The 20620-nt window shown below is 45.3% G+C and overlaps 1 protein-coding gene across 1 annotated transcript in view; it reads left to right on the plus strand.

The window, feature by feature from the left end:
• The window catches only part of TRAPPC10 (trafficking protein particle complex subunit 10), an 88613-nt gene that overhangs the window by 59883 nt on the left and 8110 nt on the right, over positions 1-20620 (plus strand). Inside the window, exons 10-19 of the mRNA XM_065876295.1 lie at positions 315-391; positions 1173-1264; positions 3528-3668; positions 3962-4074; positions 7212-7726; positions 8542-8683; positions 10794-10952; positions 11764-11993; positions 19257-19357; positions 20459-20585. Coding sequence (XP_065732367.1) covers positions 315-391; positions 1173-1264; positions 3528-3668; positions 3962-4074; positions 7212-7726; positions 8542-8683; positions 10794-10952; positions 11764-11993; positions 19257-19357; positions 20459-20585 — 1697 coding nt within the window. The remainder of the gene's footprint in view (positions 1-314; positions 392-1172; positions 1265-3527; positions 3669-3961; positions 4075-7211; positions 7727-8541; positions 8684-10793; positions 10953-11763; positions 11994-19256; positions 19358-20458; positions 20586-20620) is intronic.

A 20620-nucleotide genomic window follows, 5' to 3' on the forward strand; every position in this document is an offset into this window, starting at 1 on the left:
CACTGTTTCCACCTGAGACCACATCACATCATTTTGGAAGTAATTTAATTCATTGTAGTATTTGTAACACGTACTTAAAAAATTCTAGTCTCAATTAAAGATAAAAGTATTACTTGAAGGGTTTAGACTATTTCATGAGTATATTAATTAGACAAGAATGTAAGTAATAACGTAGTTTCAGTTGGAACGGGTGGTTTGTGATTTCCGTAAACATCAGACAAAGTCCTTTACCTGTGACGTTTGAGGCGCAATGTAAACTCATATGACTGGACAGAATGAAGATGAATAAGGACTCTTATTTCTTTCTGTTTAAGCCAACACTGCTCAGAGTCCGTATAAGAAACTCAAAGAAGCGTTATCATCAGTAGAAGCTTTTGAAAAACACTACTTAGTAAGTATCACAAATCTTCCCTGCCTGCCCATGGCAGAAAGCCCCTCTCTACTAGACTTTGCTACTTTGTGACCTTTTGAGCTGGGAGTGAGCTGGTATTTGGAACCTCCTTCCTGTTGGCCTTTGAAGTTTCTTTGGTACCCTAGGGAGTTGTGCGTGAAACCTGGAATAGTTGGTTTGTTAGTATCCATGGCACCGTAATTAGGCATAAAAGCATCTTTGGATATTTATAATTTTGTTCACAATGGTATTGCTCATTCAGTAGAACAGAAATTGTAAGAAAGGATAGTGAATGGTTTTCTGTGTACAGAGGAACAATTTGAACCTGAACAGAGCTATTGTACTTGATTTTAAAGGACTTAAATTTGGGCAGTCTTAGAAAGCAGTGCAGTAGACAGTCGGTGGACCGTCTGCCTTCCCGAGTCACGGTTAATTCAACAGCATGTGATAGTAGTCTATAATACTGTCTCTGTCATCCAGAATGTGAGAAAAATATTAAAAATGTTACCCACAGATGGAAAATACTTTGAAAAAAACTATTCTGTGCCTGCTGAGTTCACGTTTCTTTTATTATTATGATTTATAGTTTATGTACAAGTTAATGACTTTGTATAAATCACTATTACATAAAAACTCAAATAACACAAAAAGAGATACAAAGTAAAAAATTATGTTATATTAATAAGGAAGTCTTTTGCTTCAGCCTTGGGTAAATAAATGTAGGATTTGTCTAGCATTAAATTTAAAGTACAGAATTATTTGGTTCTTTGCTTTTCCGCAGGACTTGTCCCATGCCACCATTGAAATGTATACAAGTATTGGGAGAATTCGATCCGCTAAGTTCGTTGGAAAGGATCTGGCGGAGTTTTACATGTAATTGATTTTGAACTTTTCTTTGAATTTCAGACATCTCACGTGTAGTAAGAGGTTTGTTATGTAGGAGCTATAATATGAAGTGTACGTAACCTTGTAGAACAAAAAATGTGAACTGTTAACCAGTCATCATTTCTTAAGAAAATTTCTTTGAAAACCAGAGTGAGTTCAGCTTATTACCCTTAATAATTGTTACTGATCTTTGTGTTTCTTTCATTTAATTAATTTAATGAACTTACATGTAAATATTATATACATGTAGATAATATATATACTGTCATATGTGATACATAGTATGTGTTCTATAGCATTTTCTCTAGTTGCTGTTAAATGCCTCCTCAGAGGATTGAAAGCCTCGAGGTCAGTGACGTGAAGCACGTGATGTGTCAGGTCCGTGAGAGAGGGCTGAGCCTTGAGTGCTTGTGCGCTGGGGTGTGCAAACACTGAGCATTTCTAGTCTGGCTCCAGCTTTGGAGTGGATTCCAGAGAAAAGACTAAAAGCGTGGCATGTTTCTCACGTGTTTGATAAAGAACCCCTGCTGGCAGTGTAACTGCTAGTTCAAAGCACTGGGAAGAGATACAGATTATGAGGGAGAAGACGTTTACATTTTCTCAAAAGAAATGTGTGTTTGAAATGGTATCTTGAAATCTGTAGTTAGTCATTTCATTAGATGAAACAAGGAAGAATGATTTACTTTAACTGATTGCAGGGCTCCGAAGGGATCTGTAGATCATCTAAGCGACCTTCCTAGTGTTTCAGGTGTGATTGGAGCAGGGAGTCAGTTGCACAGCTGAGTAATGCTGGGGCTGGAGGTCGGCTCTCCTTAGTCTCCAGCTAGTGTATCTGATGACTAAATCAGTAGCCATGTCCTCAGGTGCTGTGAGCTGAGGCTTGGAGCTGCAGTGGGGCGATGCTGGCCTGCTAACTGGAGACTTGGGTCCTGGTTCTAGCTTGACCATGCACTAGCCAGGTGGCCCTCGGCCTGGGTCTACGACGACTGGATGACAAATGCCCTCCCTTCCAGCTCTACAGTGTAAGAATCTTTGGCTGGAGATAGTAACTGAAGAAGTATATAGAAGGTTCTGACCCCTTTAAAAAATGGGGGAGGACTTCCCTGGTGGCGCAGTGGTTAAGAATCCGTCTGCCAATGCAGGGGACACGGGTTCGAGCCCTGGTCTGGGAAGATCCCACATGCCGCGGAGCAACTAAGCCCGTGCGCCACAACTGCTGAGCCTGCGCTCTAGAGCCCGTGAGCCACAACTCCTGAAGCCTGTGCACCTAGAGCCCGTGCTCCACAACAAGAGAAGCCACTTCAATGAGAAGCCCGTGCACCGCAACGAAGAACAGCTCCTGCTCGCCGCAACTAGAGAAAGCCCACGTGCAGCGACGAAGACCCAACGCAGCCAAAAATAAATAAATTTATTTGTCTAGAGAAACCGACACATGTAACTGATAGGTTTAAAATTTATTTGAGAATTTGGGAACTCTCATTGCTTCAGAAGTAAGCCTGGGATGTTGTCCCAGCATGCTTAGAGAGCGAGTGCTTGTTTGGTGTTGGCCTTCGTCCCGTGAAGTCAGTAGCCCCAACCCTCTGGGAAAGGCCGGGGCATCCATGTTGTCACTGAAGCTTTGACAAGCTCTCATTAATTGGGTTTTAAACTTTGTTATATTCTGAACGTCTTGAGGGTTTAAATTTGGGTGATAGGTGTTGATATTTAAATTCCTCATAGTTCTCTGTAAAGCTTTGAAACCTGCTCAGCGCTTTTGCCTGAGTTTACAACTTGAGTCAAGCTTCCCTGTCGGCTGGCCTGTATAGGCCACTCTGTGTTGGCCTGTCCTCAGCAGTTAGTGTGGCCCCGAGCCCAGGTTTCGAAGCTTCCTCCATAACTAGTTGTGTGCCTGTGGACAAAGCCTTCCGCTTTCTTCACGCTTGGTGTTCTTAGGTCAGCTTGAAATCGTGAATGATGCCCTCACGTTCTTATCTGGAGATTCAACTCTGAAGGCTCTCTGGCAGTGTAGGACGCTGGGCAAACAGCGTGTGTGGGGTTCTCAGCCTGAGCGCAGTTCTCGGGTCCAGTTAGGTGTTCCTGATTTCTTGTTCTTTCTTATACGGAGGGGTGGTCGGAGAAGGACTGTCTGCAGATGGCACCAGCTTCATGGTTGTGGGGTTGTCGAGGGTGGAGAGCAGGCCGTGAAAGGTTATGTCTGAGTTTGTTGATTATCACGACCCATAATGAAAGCTTCTGTTTGTTGATTTGCAAGGAAGAAGAAGTCTCCCCAGAAGGCAGAGATCTATCTTCAGGGAGCCTTGAAGAATTACCTGGCTGAGGGCTGGGCACTGCCTATCACACACACAAGGAAGCAGCTAGCTGAATGTCAGAAACACCTTGGACAAATTGAAAAGTATCCTTTAAGTTGAATATGTTCATGAAGTAGGAGGATTGCTTTCTCTCTGTATGGCCCACCATTGAGGGTTTAAGGAGCACCTGATAACTAGGAGAGAAAAGCCTGCCTCAACACACGTACTGTGTTGGATAGAAGCTGGTGCCCAGTCAGCGTATCTGACCTCTGCTTGAGTTCCTAACACCCTAGAAAAAGGGGAACACCCGTCGGGATGCACCCTCTGGGGACTGGAGGGGCTGTGTGCGCAGTGCCCCAGCGCGTGGTCCTCTCAGGCCCCTTGACCCTGCACCCAGCTACCTTCAGACCAGCAGCCTCCTGGCCAGTGACCGGCACCTGACTGGGAACGAGCGGGAGTACTTCTGCAGAGAGATTCTCAGCTTCGCCAGCCAGCAGGCAGACAGCCCAGGTAAGGCTTGTTTTCAAACATTGCTATGAAAAATTTCAGATGTCGTAGAAAAGCGAACACGATAATACAGCGTGTGTACTCTATACTGACCACCTAGATTCAGCAGTTGTTAACATTTTGCCGTGTAGCAAACGTGTGTCTGTATCTTTCTTTTTTGTTTTTGCTGAACTTCAGAGCAGCTCCAGACCCTGGAACAGTGTAGCATCTTCTGAAAACAAAGGTGATCCCCTAACCACCCTGCCCACAGACGGACAAGGTTCTAAGTCGGGCTACCAAGTTAGCCCCTCTTCAGATCTCCCCCATTGTCTTGAAAAGTGTTTTTACAGATTATTTTATATTCAAAATAATTGGACCCTACTTGTCCAGTCAGGGGTCACACACTGCATTTGATTGTTGTATCTCAGTTCTCCTTTAGCTTAGGACAGTCTTTCCATCTTGTTTTCTTCCTCTTTTCCAGACACTGACCTTTTAAAGTACAACAGCTTTATTGAGATAGGGTTCACAGCATGCAGTATACGGCTCTGTGGCTTTTGGTGTCGTCACAGACACGTGTACCCGTCCCACAGTCAGTGTTAGAGCATTTTTATCACCCGAAAGAAACCCCACACTTATTTCCTCCCAACCTCCTCCTACCACCCCCATCCCCCCAAGTCCCCGGGAACCACTGATCCACTTCCTACCCCGAGTCTCCGGGAACCACTGATCCACTTCCTACCCCGAGTCCCCGGGAACCACTGATCCACTTCCTATCCCGAGTCCCCGGGAACCACTGACCCACTTCCTACCCCGAGTCCCCGGGAACCACTGATCCACTTCCTACCCCGAGTCTCCGGGAACCACTGATCCACTTCCTATCCCGAGTCCCCGTGAACTACTGATCCACTTCCTACCCCGAGTCCCCGGGAACCACTGATCCACTTCCTACCCCGAGTCCCCGGGAACCACTGACCCACTTCCTACCCCGAGTCCCCGGGAACCACTGACCCACTTCCTACCCCGAGTCCCCGGGAACCACTGACCCACTTCCTACCCCGAGTCCCCGGGAACCACTGACCCACTTCCTACCCCGAGTCCCCGGGAACCACTGACCCACTTCCTACCCCGAGTCCCCGGGAACCACTGACCCACTTCCTACCCCGAGTCCCCGGGAACCACTGACCCACTTCCTACCCCGAGTCCCCGGGAACCACTGACCCACTTCCTACCCCGAGTCCCCGGGAACCACTGACCCACTTCCTACCCCGAGTCCCCGGGAACCACTGACCCACTTCCTACCCCGAGTCCCCGGGAACCACTGACCCACTTCCTGTCTCTGAAGATGCGTGTTCTGGGTGTTTCACGTAAATGGAATCATGCAACATGTGTTTTGTTGTGACCGGCTTATTTCACTCAGCACAGTGTTTTCAGGACTCCACTATGTTGTAGCGTGTCAGCATTTCATTCCTTTTTGTGACTGAGTAATATTCCGTGGTATGGATGGACCACACTGTGTTCATCCCTTCAGCGGTTGTTTGACAACAGGGTTGTAAGGCACTGACTTTTTAAAGACATCGAGCCACTTGTCTCATAGACTGTCTCACCGTCTGAAGTTTCTTGAGTATTTCCTTATGGGAATGTCCAACAGCAAGGTAGATCTCAAAGTCTTAGGTTCAGGCTAAATGTTTTGGCAAATATACTTTAAGAATTGCCACGTAGTAAGATTAACTTTATTGTAATATTTAGCTTCTCGTGTTCAGTTTATCAAGAGTATTTATTTAAAATAGTCACTGTCTTAGTCAGCTCAAGCTGCCATAACAAAATGCCGCAGACTGGACGCTTCAACACGGGTGTTTATTTTCTCACAGTTCTGGAGGCTGACATCTGAGGTCAGGATGCCAGCAGGGTGGCTTTCTGATGAGGCCCCTCTTCCTGGCTTGTTCCTTCAAGGCAAGGGGCGGGGGTGGCATGCAAGGGAGGTGGAGAGAGAGACTCAGAGAGAGGGAGGGAGCAGGAAGGGAGGTGCGGGGAGAGATGGGGGAGAAATGGAGAGACTCAGAGAGAGGGAGGGAGGAAGGGGGGAAGGGAAGTGGGGGGAGAGGGGGAGAGGGCTGTCTGCTGCATCCTCCTACAAGGGCATGCATCCCTCATGACCTCATCAAACCCTAACTGTCTCCCAGAGGGCCCACTGGGGGGTAGGGCTTCCACTTAAGAATTTTGGCGGGACCGCATTCAGTCCATAGCGGTTGCTAACTGCTTGAAAGCCAGTGTTTCCAGAGGTTTTGGCTTTGGGTTGCTGTGGTCGTTGCCTGCTGGGGTGCGCGTCACACACATCAAGCCATCTGCATGGGTTTCTCAGGGGCAGCATGGTACTGATTTGTGTTTTAGAGCCTTTAATGTGCCCAGACTGGTCATTGTAGAGCTGTGTGCCGAATCTGCTGTGTGTGGCACATGCGTGAGACTGTGCAGTTAACGCTTTTCCTGCCAGCTTTCCGTGGCGTCTCTGTGAAGAAAATACTCCGTGATTGTCCCTGTTTTCTTGTGATTTTATGGCATCAGTCTCGGCACCGTCTCCCTTGCCGGTCAGTCCAGTGGCCTTGTGGATGTTCTAGACACACCAGTGCTTGTGGAAAGGTAGTTGGAGGATGCAGTGGGTTCTCCCCTGACGGTGCCTCTGGGGCTGGGGACCTGCTGCCCTCCTGGCTTCTCACTTCACTGGCTGGCCTCACAGGGTGGCACACACCCGGGTTCATTTCCAGATGTACAGGGCGGTTTGGGCATCTTTACCAGAGAATCTTTCTGTGCGTGGGAAGGTGGTGGAATCCCCTGAAACAGCTCTAGAAATTGGACTTTACAAATCTTGTTTTGAAATTGAGGAGTTAGTTGACCTGTATTTCTCTTGGGTTTGCCAAAACAGGAGTTAGAAACCTTAATTTCTTCAGGTCTTATGATTTCCAGGAGTTATCTAGGCATGTGTTTCTGTTCTCTTTTTGACAAAATAACTCTTTGGTGTGTGAAGATGGCACAAGGTTGGGAGGGTCTGAACCATCTCTTTTGCGCGTTATTGCTTCCCGCGGGCCCGATGGTGGCCCAGTCCTGCAGTCTCTATAGCATCTGGAAGTGTGACTTAGGAAGTAAAACATGGTACTGTGTATTTACAGGTCACAAAATAGTACTCCCTATGCATTCTTTTGCACAACTGAGAGATCTCCATTTTACCCCTTCCAATGCTGTGGTCCATGTGGGTGGTGTCTTGTCCGTGGAGATAACCGTGTGCAGTCAGATGCCTGTGCCTGTCCACGCGGAGCAGATTGCCATCAGCGTCCACTTCAGCATCGAGAAAAACAACTACCGGAAGACTGCCGAGTGGCTCACCAAGCACAAGACGGCCAACGGGATTGTCAGCTTCCCGGCAGAGACCTCGCCTTTCCCCACATCCCAGAACAGCCTGCCTGCGCTGGAGCTCTGCGAGATGTTTGAGAGAAGTCCTTCTGACAATTCCTTGCACACGACAGGGATTATCTGCAAAAATGTCCACGTGCTCCTAAGGAAGCAGGAGAGTGGCGCGTCCCTGGAAGCGCCCTCGGGTGCCGCCCTGGAGGCTGGGGCCCACGTGCTGAAGTGCACCGCCGTGACCCTGGAGCCGGGGCCCAACGCAATCACGTTCAGGACGCAGGTGTGTGTTGGGCGGGGAGTTTTCTTCAGGGGGGGCCAGAGCGGGTGGCACGCGCAGGAACCCTCTGAAGAAGCTGGGAATCCAGTAGACATCTCTGTCCTGTTAACCTGGCTTTGATTTTTATCCTTAAAGAAAAACAGACTGATGTTTTGAAAAAACCTTTTGTACTTATATAATTGTAAGGCAGTTGATAAATTTTGAATGAAGTTCTTGACATGGGTAATTATTTGTGTTCCCACTGGATTTAGTTAGACTTTTCCCCTTTGTATTAGAAAACACCCTCATCTGCTAAAAGGAGGAAGTTTCAGAGAAGATGGCGCTTTCACGTTAAGCTCTCTTCTCCTTTTGAGGCTGCACGGATGGATGTCAAAACAGTTGTCTCTGGCCCGCTCCGATACAGACCTTCGTCCAGTGCAGAGGCTTCTGTTAGCTCCACTGGCCCAAGAGGCCAGTGGAAAGTACAGCTATTTGCCACGTGTGTTTTTAGTCTCGTCTTAGAGCAGGTCTTAAATTTCATGCTCCCTGCCTCCATTAAATACCTTTTGCAAAGAGAAAGCCACAGATACAGCTTATTAAATTGAGAATGCGTTATTAAGCGTAAAGTCAGACTTAAGCATCAGTTACTCAGAAAGTGCTCGACTGAGAGATGCTGAGGGATCTTCTGAACAGCCCGCGTGCAGACGTGTTAGCACAGAGCAGCAGGATAAAGAGGGTGAGAAGAACGGTCACTGCAGAGATTATGGCTCAGCTTCCCCTTGAGAAGCTCGTCACTGCAGGAACAGGACGGCTGTGCGAATGCTCGGTTTTGCCCCCAGGCCAAGGAGCCGGGAACCTACACGCTGCGGCAGCTGTGCGCCTCGGTGGGCCCGGTGTGGTTCGTCCTCCCTCACATCTACCCGCTGGTGCAGTATGACGTGTATTCGCAGGAGCCGCAGCTGCACGTGGAGCCGCTGGCCGGTGAGTGGGCCGCAGGGGCTCTGCGGGGGTTCTTCACTGCACTTGGCTCCCTTAAGGGAGCACGTGGAAGGAGGGCTCTCTGCAGCGTCACGCTTGCGGCCCTCTGTAGCTGTGTCCCTCTGTAAGAGACACTTTTTTGCCTGGGAACTGACTCTGGCTCTTCTGTTCATCTGAATATTTGCTTTTCCGTAATTGCTACTTTCATGTTTACCAAACATTAGCTGAGAAAAAGGAGCTAAATCTCAGCTGATGTCTACTGCAGAGAATTTCGCAAGTAAATGCAATTTCCTGCTTAGACTTCCATTTCAGAGGCTGGATGCTAGATTAGTTAGGGCCTGTGCTCAGATCAAAAGGCTTTTCCTTTCAAAGTGTTGATTAACCTTGACCCCCGGGCATGGCATTTGGGAAATTCAGTGCTGCTGTCCTTTTTGTTAAGTCCGACAATTAGGAGGAGTTGGTGTAAACAAATTATTGAAGACCACGTGGCACTTCAGTAAAACACTAAGGAGTGAGTGTCGCTGTGGTTTAGGCTAGAAACAATGGATTTATTTGCTTGCTGCTTCCATTTGAGGAAAAAAGATCAAGGAGAGCGTTTTCTCTATCTAATCTCTCTAAACTACCTATTTCTATGCTTTTAAGCTTCTCCCCGGCTACCTGGAAAGGCCCTCAGGTGCGAACACAGCAGTCTCTCAGTGGTTCTTCCCTCAGAGAACCTTTTTTTTTTTTTTAACATCTTTATTGGGGTATAATTGCTTTACAATGGTATGTTAGTTTCTGCTTTATAACAAAGTGAACCAGTTATACATATACGTATGTTCCCATATCTCTTCCCTCTTGCATCTCCCTCCCTCCCACCCTCCCTATCCCACCCCTCTAGGTGGTCACAAAGCACCGAGCTGATCTCCCTGTGCTATGCGGCTGCTTCCCACTAGCTATCTACCTTACGTTTGGTAGTGTATATATGTCCATGCCTCTCTCTCGCTTTGTCACAGCTTACCCTTCCCCCTCCCCATATCCTCAAGTCCATTCTCTAGTAGGTCTGTGTCTTTATTCCCGTCTTACCCCTAGGTTCTTCATGACATTTTTTTTTCTTAAATTCCATATATATGTGTTAGCATACGGTATTTGTCTTTCTCTTTCTGACTTACTTCACTCTGTATGACAGACTCTAGGTCTATCCACCTCATTACAAATAGCTCAATTTCGTTTCTTTTTATGGCTGAGTAATATTCCATTGTATATATGTGCCACATCTTCTTTATCCATTCATCTGATGATGGGCACTTAGGTTGTTTCCATCTCCTGGCTATTGTAAATAGAGCTACAGTGAACATTTTGGTACATGACTCTTTTTGAATTATGGTTTTCTCAGGGTATATGCCCAGTAGTGGGATTGCTGGGTTATATGGTAGTTCTATTTGTAGTTTTTTACCTTTTGTGAGAAAGGCTGAGCCCTGCAGCTGGGAGAGCCTGGGAGGTGCTGGCTCACGCCCCCGCCCTGCCCCAGCCCACACTCCCTTTCTCACCTCCCGCCTCTCCTCCCTCTCTCTCTCTTCTCTGTTATTCCTCCTCCTTGTGTCTTGTCTTTTGCCTTCTTCCTTCTGCCTTCCCTGGAGCCGATTCTTAGGAAACCTCAGCCCGTTCCCGCCCCCCATTTCTATCCAGGAGAAAGTGTACCGTATCTTCTGTCGAGCTGCTGTGAACCAGAGATCTGGAAAGGCCAGAGGGAAATCTGAATAGCAGCAGCACATGCGGTTTCATTAGGTTTTTCTTTAGTGTCGTTATCTGAGTTTCTCTCAATAACTGGCTAGCGGGTAGGTTTTGAGACCCTCGTAGACGCGGCTGCCGCCACAATCGCTAACCCTCTAAACTGAAGTGGTGATAAGGTCCCTGAGGCTCTCAGATGCTCTTGTGCCTAGCGAGGACCCCTCAACGCTGCAGACCGCGTAACTGAGGTGAGCGCTGAGGGTGGACAGTGGGCGACCTTATGGAGTGTGTGCAGTGAACAGGTCGCCTCTAGCAGCAGAAGCAGCGCTCTTTAACTCACGGTAGGCCTTCCATTGGCGCTCTTGGTTGGCAGTGATGCTTATTGCTGTCTTCTTCCCTTTAGATAGCCTTTTGGCTGGTATTCCTCAGAAGGTCAAGTTCACCGTCACTACTGGCCATTATACAGTAAAAAACGGGGACAGCCTTCAGGTCAGCAATGTAGAAGCCATGCTTATCCTGGGTCATGACGAGAACAGAGCAGCGGTCTACTCCAACATGAGAGGTAAGGCAGCAGCCACCTGGCGAAGGCGGGTTCTTGCCGTTGTCATGCACCGTGAGGATATAAGGGGCCTGTCATCCCTGCCTTCCTCAGGTGGCGTCTGAGGCCCGCTTCTCCTTGCAGCTCTTTCATGGCCATGTTCCACCTGTAGGTGGATTGTAACCCTTCCCCTAGGTGGGGCGTTTCCTTGGAGGGGAATAGACTTAGAGCTGTGCGCGCGCTCAGTGGCCGGCGGTGCTGACCTCGCTGTGGTCTGGTGATGCAGCGTTACCGCCTGGGCTCACGCTCCATGGCGATGCCCTGCTGGCCTCCGGCCTCCTTCCACCCTCCTCGACTTTCCTCAGCAGAAAGGAAAAGCAAATGAGCCTTTTAAGGCACTGGTTGGAAGCCCTAAAACGGTCCCATCTCCCACAGTCCCCAGCCACGAGGTCTGGAGAGGGGAGGATGCAGCCCTCTTTCTCAGTGGGAGTTGGTCTGGCGGTGGGTTGGAGTGGGAGCATGTCCTGTCGGGACACCTGCGGTCTCGGGCGGGCTGTGCGAAGCGTCTCCTTTCTGCCTTCGGACTGAGCGCGGTGACGGTTCTCAGCCGAGCTCAACTGCACAGCCTTCGTGCAGTGCTGCTCTGTCTCCGGGGGCTTGCTCCTGAGCTTCCTGTCTCCCTCCCTCCGCGATCCTTCCCAGGTACACTCTTCCGTGTGTGTATGAGCAGCAGGAGCTGGGCTGGGACTTCACCGCTGGGCCCATCGCCCGCTGGAGGGGAGGGAGCCAGGACACGGGGCACCGTGTCACAGGCGGCTTTTCCTGTCTTCCCTAGAAAAGGCTTCTGACGCTGCGCTCCGGGTTCAGTCGTCTGACAAGGTCACGAGCATCAGCCTGCCGGCTGCGCCTGCATACCACATGATCGAATTTGAACTGGAAGTTCTCTCTTTACCTTCAGCTCCAGCAACTGGAGGGGAGAGCACCGTGCTGGGGATGACAGAGCCCCACGGGAAGCATAAGGACACACAAAAAGGTGGCCACTGCATGGCTACCATGGACCACAAAGTAAGGAGGGGCTGGGACGGTGCAGCGCTGTGGGCAGCCTCTGCGTGTCCCACTTGCTTTGAAAGACAGTACATACAAGATGACTTCTGTTGGGGTGGCGGGTTTCCAGTCCCTGTACCACAAGCTCGGGTTGGGTTTAGCATTTATGGCTGTGAATCACCCCTTCTTAGATGAGGGATGCATCTTGCAAAGACAAAGACAGGCTCTTAACTTTTCTGTCCCAACTCGAGGAAGGACGGTTTATTGTAAGAGATACAGTTTTTGCTTAGAGGGCAGTGACTTTGCCTCTGTGGCCCATTTGTCCTGGTGATTAGGCTAGAGGGAGTTCTGTGTCTTGGTGTGCTTTACTTTCTGTTCCCTGAAACATCACATCATACTTAGCAAGGAAGAAGTGCTAAGATTTTATGCTTTGGTGCTGGTATCTGTTGACAGTTATTTGAGAGATCCATGACTTTGATCCTAAATCCACAGTCCGTCAGCTCACAGAACCAGTCACTAGCATCGTGCTTTTTCTGAGTTTGTCCATGTCTTATAATACAGATAACAGTTCCGAGGGCTTTTGGACAACCCAAGGGTAGAAGTGTGTGCTTGTGGTCCCATGGGACTGTATTTTTGCATACTGTTAAAAGCTGCTGCCTGAGGGTCTGGCTTCCAAACAGCCTGAAGGTAGTTGCTGAGACCCTCCCCTTTGGGACACTGACAGGTCTTGGCACACCCTCAACCCCTGGGAGCCACTAGAAATACAATAGGCTGCTTGGACAAGCACAAAGGTTTGAGAGACAGCCAAGAGCTGGGGCAGAGTTGAACAACAAGGTTTATCTCCTACATGAGGCCACTCCTTCAAGACTGGGAGAGGTGGTCATTTTATCTACCGTACAGAAAGTGACACAGACCAGCAAAATGAATAAACAGAGGAGTATGTTCCAAAATGAAAGAACAAGATAAAACCTTAGAAAATAACCTTAATGAAACAGAGATAAGTAATTTACCTGGTAAAGAATTCAAAGTAACGTTCATAAAGATGCTCATCGAACTGGGGAGAAGAATGGAGGAAAACAGTGAGAACTTCAACAAAGAGATAGAAACGTATAAGAAAGTACCAAATAGAAGTCTCAGAGCTGAAGAGCACAGTAACCGAACTGAAAGATACACTAGAGGGGTTCAGCCGCAGACTAGATGAAGCAAAGAAAGAACCAGTCAACTCGAAGACAAAGCAGGGGGATTTGTCCAATCAGAGTGGAGAAAAGATTGGAAACAATGGAAGATGGCCTAAGGGACTTATGGGACAACATCAAACAGACAGACATTCACATCATAGGGGTCCCAGAAGGAGAAGAGAGAGAGCGAAAGGGGCAGAAATTTTATTTGAGGAAAGAATGGCTAAAAACTTCCCTACCCTGGGGAAGGAAAGAGACATTCAGATCCAGGAAGCCCAGAGAGTTTCAAACAAGATGAACCCAAAGAGACTCACACAAAGACACATTATAGGTAAAATGTCAAAAGTTAAAGACAAGGAAAGAATCTGTTATGTGCAAGAGAACCGCATAAAACTATCAGCAGATTTTCAGCAGAAACTTTGCAGGCCAGAAGGGACTGGCACAATATATTAAACTTGCTGGGGGAGGGAGCGGGGGACAAACAACTTCCAACCAAGAATACTCTGTGTGGCAAAGTTATCCTTCAGAATTGAAGGAAAGATAAAGAGTTTTCTAGACAAGTAAAAACTAAAGTTTATCACCACTAAGCCAGCCCTACAAGAAATGTTAGAGATTTAGTTAAGATGAAAAGAAACTGTGCTAATTAGTAACAGAAACACATGAAAGAATAAATCTCATTGGAAAGGTAACTATTTGATAAATGTAGTGGATGAATCACTTATAAAGCTGGTATGAAGGTGAAAAAAAAAGCAGTAAAAATAGCTATGATTACAGTAATTAGTTAAGGGATACACAAGATAAAAAGATGTAAAATGTGACATCTCAAAAACAAAATGTTGGAGGGGGGAGTTACAATGCGGAGTTTTAGAATGGGATCAAACTTAAGTTGTTATCAACTTAAAATAGGCTGTTATAGGTGTAAGTTACTACATATAAACCTCATGGTAACCACAAAGCAAAACCTAGAGTAAATACACAAAAGATAAAGGAATATAAACATACCACTAAAGAAAGTCATCAAAGCACAAGGAAGAGAGCAAGAGAAGGAGATAGGAACAGAGGAACTTTAAAAACAGCCAGAAAACAATTAAGAAAATGACAATAAGCACACACCTATCAATAATTACTTTAAATGTAAATGGCTAAATTTTCCACTCAAAAGACAAAGTGACTGAATGGATTAAAAAATCAAGACCCATCTATAAGCTGCCTACAAGAGACTCACTTTGATGTAAGGACACACAAACCGAAAGTAAAGGGATGGAAAAAGGTATTCCATGCAAATAGAAATGGAAAAAAGCTGGAGTAGCTACAGTTATATCAGACAAAATAGACTTTAAATCAGAGACTGTAGTAAGAGACAAAGATGGGTGTTATGTTATGATAAAGGGGTCAATCCAATAAGAAAATACAATGTTCATAAGTATTTATGCACCCAACATAGGAGCACCTAAAATACAAAGCAAATATTAACGTATCTAAAGGGAGAATAGCAGTGTAATAATAGTACGGGCTTTAATACTCCACTTACATAAATGGATAGAACCTCCAGACAGAAAATGAATAAGGACACATAGGCCTTAAATACGTTAAACTAGAGGATTTAACAGACATTTACAGACTATACCGTCCAAAAACAACAATACAGATTCTTCTCAAGTACACATGGAATATTTTTCAAGATAGATCATATGTTAGGCTGCAAAACAAGTCTTAATAAACTTAAGAGGATTGAAATCATATCAAGCATCTTTTCCAACCACAAAGGTATGAAACTGGAAATTAATTACATGAAGAAAACTGCAAACTGCACAAATATGTGGGGATTAAACAACATGTTGTTGAAGAACCAGTGGTTCAAAGAAGAAACCAGAAGAGAAATAAAAATCTACCTTGAAACAGATGAACATGGAAATGTAACATACCAAAATTTATGGGATGCAGTGAAAGCAGTTCTCAGAGGGAAGTTCATAGCAATAAATGCCCTCCTCAAGAAACAAGAAATGTCTCAAATAACCTAATTTTATACCTCAAGGAACTAGAAAAAGAACAAAGCTCAAAGTTAGTGGAAGGAAGGAAATAACATGATCAGAGGAGAAGCAAATGAAATGGAGACTAAAAAGATAATAGAAAAGATCAGTGAAACTAAGAGCTGGTTCTTTGAAAAGGTAAAATTGACAAACCTTTAGCTAGACTCACCAAGAAAAAAAGAGGACCCAAAATCAGAAATGAAAGAGATGTTACAAGTGACACCACAGAAATACAAAGTGTCATAAGAGACTAGTACTATGAACAATTACATGCCAGTAAATTGGATGACCTAGAAGAAATGGATAAATTCCTAGAAACATACAACCTACCAAGGCTGAGTCATGACGAAATAGAAAATCTGAACAGACTGATTACTAGTAAGGACATTGAATCAGTTTTCAAAAAACCTCCCAACTAACAAAAATCCAGGACCAGATGGCTTCGCTGGTGATTCTACCAAACATTCAGAGAGTTAATACCAGTCCTTCTCAACCTCTTCCAAAAAATAGAAGAGGAAGGAACTCTCCCAAACTTGTTTTACAGGCCTGCATTACCCAGATACCAAAACCAGACAAAGATGCCACAAGAAAAGAAAATTACAGGCCAGTGTCTCTGATAAACATAGGTACAAAAATCCTCAACAAAATATTAGCAAACCAAATTCAACAAGACATGAAAAGGATTATACACCATGATCAAGTGGGATTTACTCCAGGATTGCAAGGCTGGTTCAACATCCACAAAATAATGTGATACATTACATTAACAGAATGAAGGATTAAAAATCATGTGATCTTGTCAATAGGTGCAGACAGAGCATTTGACAAAATTCAACATCCATTTATGATAAAGATTCTCAACAAAGCCAGAACAGAGGGAATGTTCCTCAACATAATAAAGGCCATATATGGCAAGCCCACAGCCAACATTGTGATCAGTGGTGAAAAGCTGAAAGCTTTTCTTCTGAAATCAGGAATAAGACAAGGATGCCCACCACTTTTATTTAACATAGTATTGGAAGTCTTAGAGCAATTAGGCAATAAAAATAAATAAAAGTCATCCAAATTGGAAAGGAAGAAGTAAAACTGTCACTATTTGAAGGTGATATGATATTATATAGAGAAAAATCTAAAGACTCCAGCACAAAATACTGTTAGGACTAGTGAGCAAATTCAGTAAAGTTACAGGATACAAAACCAGTACACAAAAATCTGTTGCATTTCTTTACACTAACAATGAACTGTCAGAAAGAGAAATTAGGAAAACAGTCCCATTTTCAATTGCATCAAAAAATAAAATACCTAGGAATAAATTTAACCCTGAAGGTAAAAGACTTGTTTATTGAAACTCAGAAGACATTAACGAAAGAAATAGAAGACATAAATAAATGGAAAGATAGTCTATGCTCATGGGTTGGAAGAATTAATATTGTAAAATGTCCATACTACCCAAGGCAGTCTGCAGATTCAGTGCAATCCCTATCAAAATTCCAGTGGGATTTTTCACAGAAATAGAAGAAACAATCCTAAAGTTTGTGTGGAACCACAGAAGACCCCAAATAACCAGAGCAATCTTTTTTTTTTTTTGACTGCGTTGGGTCTTTGTTGCTGCCCGCGGGCTTTCTCTAGTTGTGGTGAGTGGGGCCTACTCTTTGTTGCAGTGAACGGGCTTCTCATTGCGGTGGCTTCTCTTGTTGTGGAGCACAGGCTCAGTCGTTGTGGCACGCAGGCCCTAGAGCGCGTGGGCCTCAGTAGTGGTGGCACGCAGGCTCTAGGGCGTGCGGGCTTCAGTAGTTGTGGTGTGCGGGCTCTAGAGCACGGGCTTAGTAGTTGTGGCACACAGGCTTAGTTGCTCCGCAGTATGTGGGATCTTCCCAGACCAGGGATTGAACCTGTGTCCCCTGCATTGGCACACAGATTCTTAACCACTGCGCCACCAGGGAAGTCCCCAAAGCAATCTTGACAAAGAAGTACAAAGCTGGAGGTACTATGCTCCCTGATTTCAAACTGTTAATATATTACAAACCTATAGTAATTAAAACAGTGTGGTACTGGCCTGAAAACAGACACATAGATCGATGGACCAGAATAGAGAGCCCAGAAATAAATCTACACATGTATGGTCAATTAATTTATGATGAGGGATCCAAGAATGTATAATGAGGAAAGGACATTCAGTAAAGGTGTTGGGAAAACTGGAGAGTCACATAGAAAGGAATGAAACTGGACTTTACACTGTACACATAAATGAACTAAAAATGGATTAAAGACTTGAAAGTAAGACCTGAAACCATAAAACTCCTAGAAGAAAACACAGGTAGTAAATTCTTGACATGGACCTTGATGTTGATTTTTTCAATCTGACACCAAAAGCAAAAGCAATAAAAGCAAAAATAAACAGCTGGGACTCCGTCAAACTAAAAAGCTTCTACACAGCAAAGAAACTATTGACAAAATGAAAAGGCAGCCTACTGAATGGAAGAAATATTTCCAAATCATATGTCTGATAAGTGGCTAATAAACAAAATGTATAAAGAACTCATACAACTCAATAGCAAAGAAAACAAGCAATCCAATTAAAAATGTGCAGAAGATCTGAACAGACATTTTTCCAAAGAAGATATACAGAAGGCCAACAGGTACATGAAAAGATGCTCAACATCACTTAATCATCAGGGAAATGTCATCAAAACCACAATGAGATCATCATCTCACACCTGTCAGAATGGCTGTTATCAACAAGACAACAAATAATAAGTGTCGGCAGAAAGGGAACCCTCATGTATTATTGGTGGGGATGTAAAGTGGTGCAGCCACTGTAGAAAACAGTGTGGAAGTTCCTCAAAAAATTAAAAATAGATCTATCATACAATTTAGCAATTCTACTTCTGGGTATTTTTCTGAAGAAAACAAAAACACTAACTCAAAAAGATACCTGCACCCCCGTGTTCATTGCAGCATTATGTATAATAGCCAAGATACAGAAGCAACCTAAGCATCCACCATGGATGAATGAATAAAGATGAGTACACACGCACACACACACACACATACACACACACACAGAGGAATATTATTCAGCCTTAAAGAAGAATAAGTCTTGTCATTTGCGACAACGTGGATGGATCTAGAGGGCATTATGCTAAGTGAAAGAAGACAAAGACAGATACCATGTGATCTAACTTATATGTGGAATCTAAAAAAGTAAAAATAAAGACCAAGCTCATAGATAAGGACATATTGGTGGCTGCCCGAGGCGTGGAGTAGGGGTTGAGAGAAATGGATGAATTGTTTTTTTGTTATTTTGTTTTTGTTTTTTAGTTTAAATAAATTGGACAATTTAAAAAAAAGAAGTGAATGCACAAAAGCAGTAGGATAAAAGGCTAATCAAAGCAGTCATTTCAAAGGGATTATGGCATAGAATACCAGGCAAGGCAGGATCTCAAAAAGAATGTCTTAATTTTCAGTCCTTGAAATTTCTTCCCTCCTTATCTGGTAACAGAGTTCAGGAGGCAAAGATGCTACTTACAACAATAAGCGCACGTTCTGTACTCAGTACGTTCCTTTGTGGGGGGAAATAAAATACAAGCTTGGGAACTGGTTTCTGCCCTTAAGGAAGTTAATAGCTTATTGGTCCACACGACAGCCCCAAATTGGTTTGCAGTTATGTATTCAGTGTCTTGTGGATTGAGAGTTTGGGTAATTCACTTGATTTGTAATAGTTAATGATTGATTAGTACCATCTGCACATGAGTGACTAAAAGCACTTTGTCATAACCTCCTGCACATGAAAAACACATTTGGCGTTGTGGCCACACGCCCGTGAGAATAACGGGGTAGGGTCTGCGCTGCGGGCTGCGGCGTCTGCTCGGAGCCATTGATACCGTGCTGATGGCTCATTTATCTCTCCTTTGTTAGTGTATATGTTTAATGGGGTTTATCTCTCTGGATAAGAAATGGTAAAGACATCAAATGTCTAGGAAATGGGCAGCCACCACAGATCTGGATGGATGGTGGTGGCGGTGCCTGTCCCGTGTGATGAGGGGTCTGAACGCCTGTCCCCCGTCTCTCCTCAGGTGTCCATCGATTGCCCGTGGTCCATCTACTCCACCGTCATCTCTCTGACGTTCAGCATGCCCTTCAGGACCACGCACTCCCTGCTGTCATCCGGGACACGGTAAAGGACCTCGGGCCCCTTTCCCAGGCTCCCCTACCTGCAGGCCCTACTGTTCAGAGCTTGGCTTTGGTGACGCTGAGCATGTTTTCTCATGGCCATGATGCCACTGTCCACCTGTTAAAATTCGCAGTAATTCCCTGGGTCCTGTAGCGCCCAGCCCATACTCAGATTTGGTTTGTAGGATGTGGGATTCAAACACAGTCCCCTCTGTTTCTGAGATCCCTTCTTATCCCTCCTCTCCCTGTTTTCAAGCCATTGGCCCGTTGCCAGACTTGGGTCAGTTGCCATTCTGGATTCCCCTGGTCACGTCCTCGTGGGTTTGTGTGAGTAGCTCCCTGTCAGCTGCTGTCTGTCACCTCTAGAGGGGGGCTTGCAGTCTCAGCACTCCCGACGCTCGGTCAGGTCCCTGTGTTGTGGCTGTTTGGCAGCACCCCTGGCCCCCCGCTTTCTGCCAGGGGCACTCCTCGCCCTCCGTACCCTTAGTGTGAGCCACAGATGGCCCCAGACATTGTCCCCAGTTGAGATCTGCTGCTTCAGAGGCTTGACTAGGTTCAGATTCAGTTTTTTGACAAGGAAGTCTGCAGGTGTCATCCTGTGCTTCACCTGTCCCCGCGTCAGGAGACTCAGTGTGTGGCGGTTAGAAACACCAGCAGCTCTACAGAGAACCTGGGTTGCTTTATTCGAGCCTGGCTTTTCAAAACTCCTCTTTACGGGTAACAGAGATTCAAGTGAATTCCGTGCTGACCTTGTTTGTCAGTGAGTAACCGTTACTTCTGTAGATGAAGAGTAATCGTTACTCTTTCTTCCATGACTCATTGCAAGCTATTGTATGTTTAGGAAAATCACTTACAGTCGTGTAATAAAGTATCCAAAACAGAATATTCTTAGACCCATTTTTCCTAAGCGATAGCTTACATAGAAAGATTTGTTTTTTTTCTGACACTTTTACATGTGAAATTAAAAGTAGAAATACATGTTAACAACTGGTTCTTATTTTCCTGTGTCACTTTTTTGATTCCTTACAGAACATCTTCTTAATACAGCCAAAATGTATTTGATAAAGTTCTTAAATGGCAAAATCTTATTATTTTTCTCCTTTAGGAAATATGTTCAAGTGTGTGTCCAGAATTTGTCAGAACTCGACTTTCAGCTGTCAGATAGTCATCTTGTGGATACTGGTGATAGTACCGACCTGCGACTAATACCGCTGAACACGGAATCCGAACAGGTAACCGTTTCCGAGAGCCGAGCACAAACCTCTCG

The sequence above is a fragment of the Phocoena phocoena genome, chromosome 4 (assembly GCF_963924675.1).
Source record: "Phocoena phocoena chromosome 4, mPhoPho1.1, whole genome shotgun sequence".
NCBI lineage: Eukaryota > Metazoa > Chordata > Mammalia > Artiodactyla > Phocoenidae > Phocoena > Phocoena phocoena.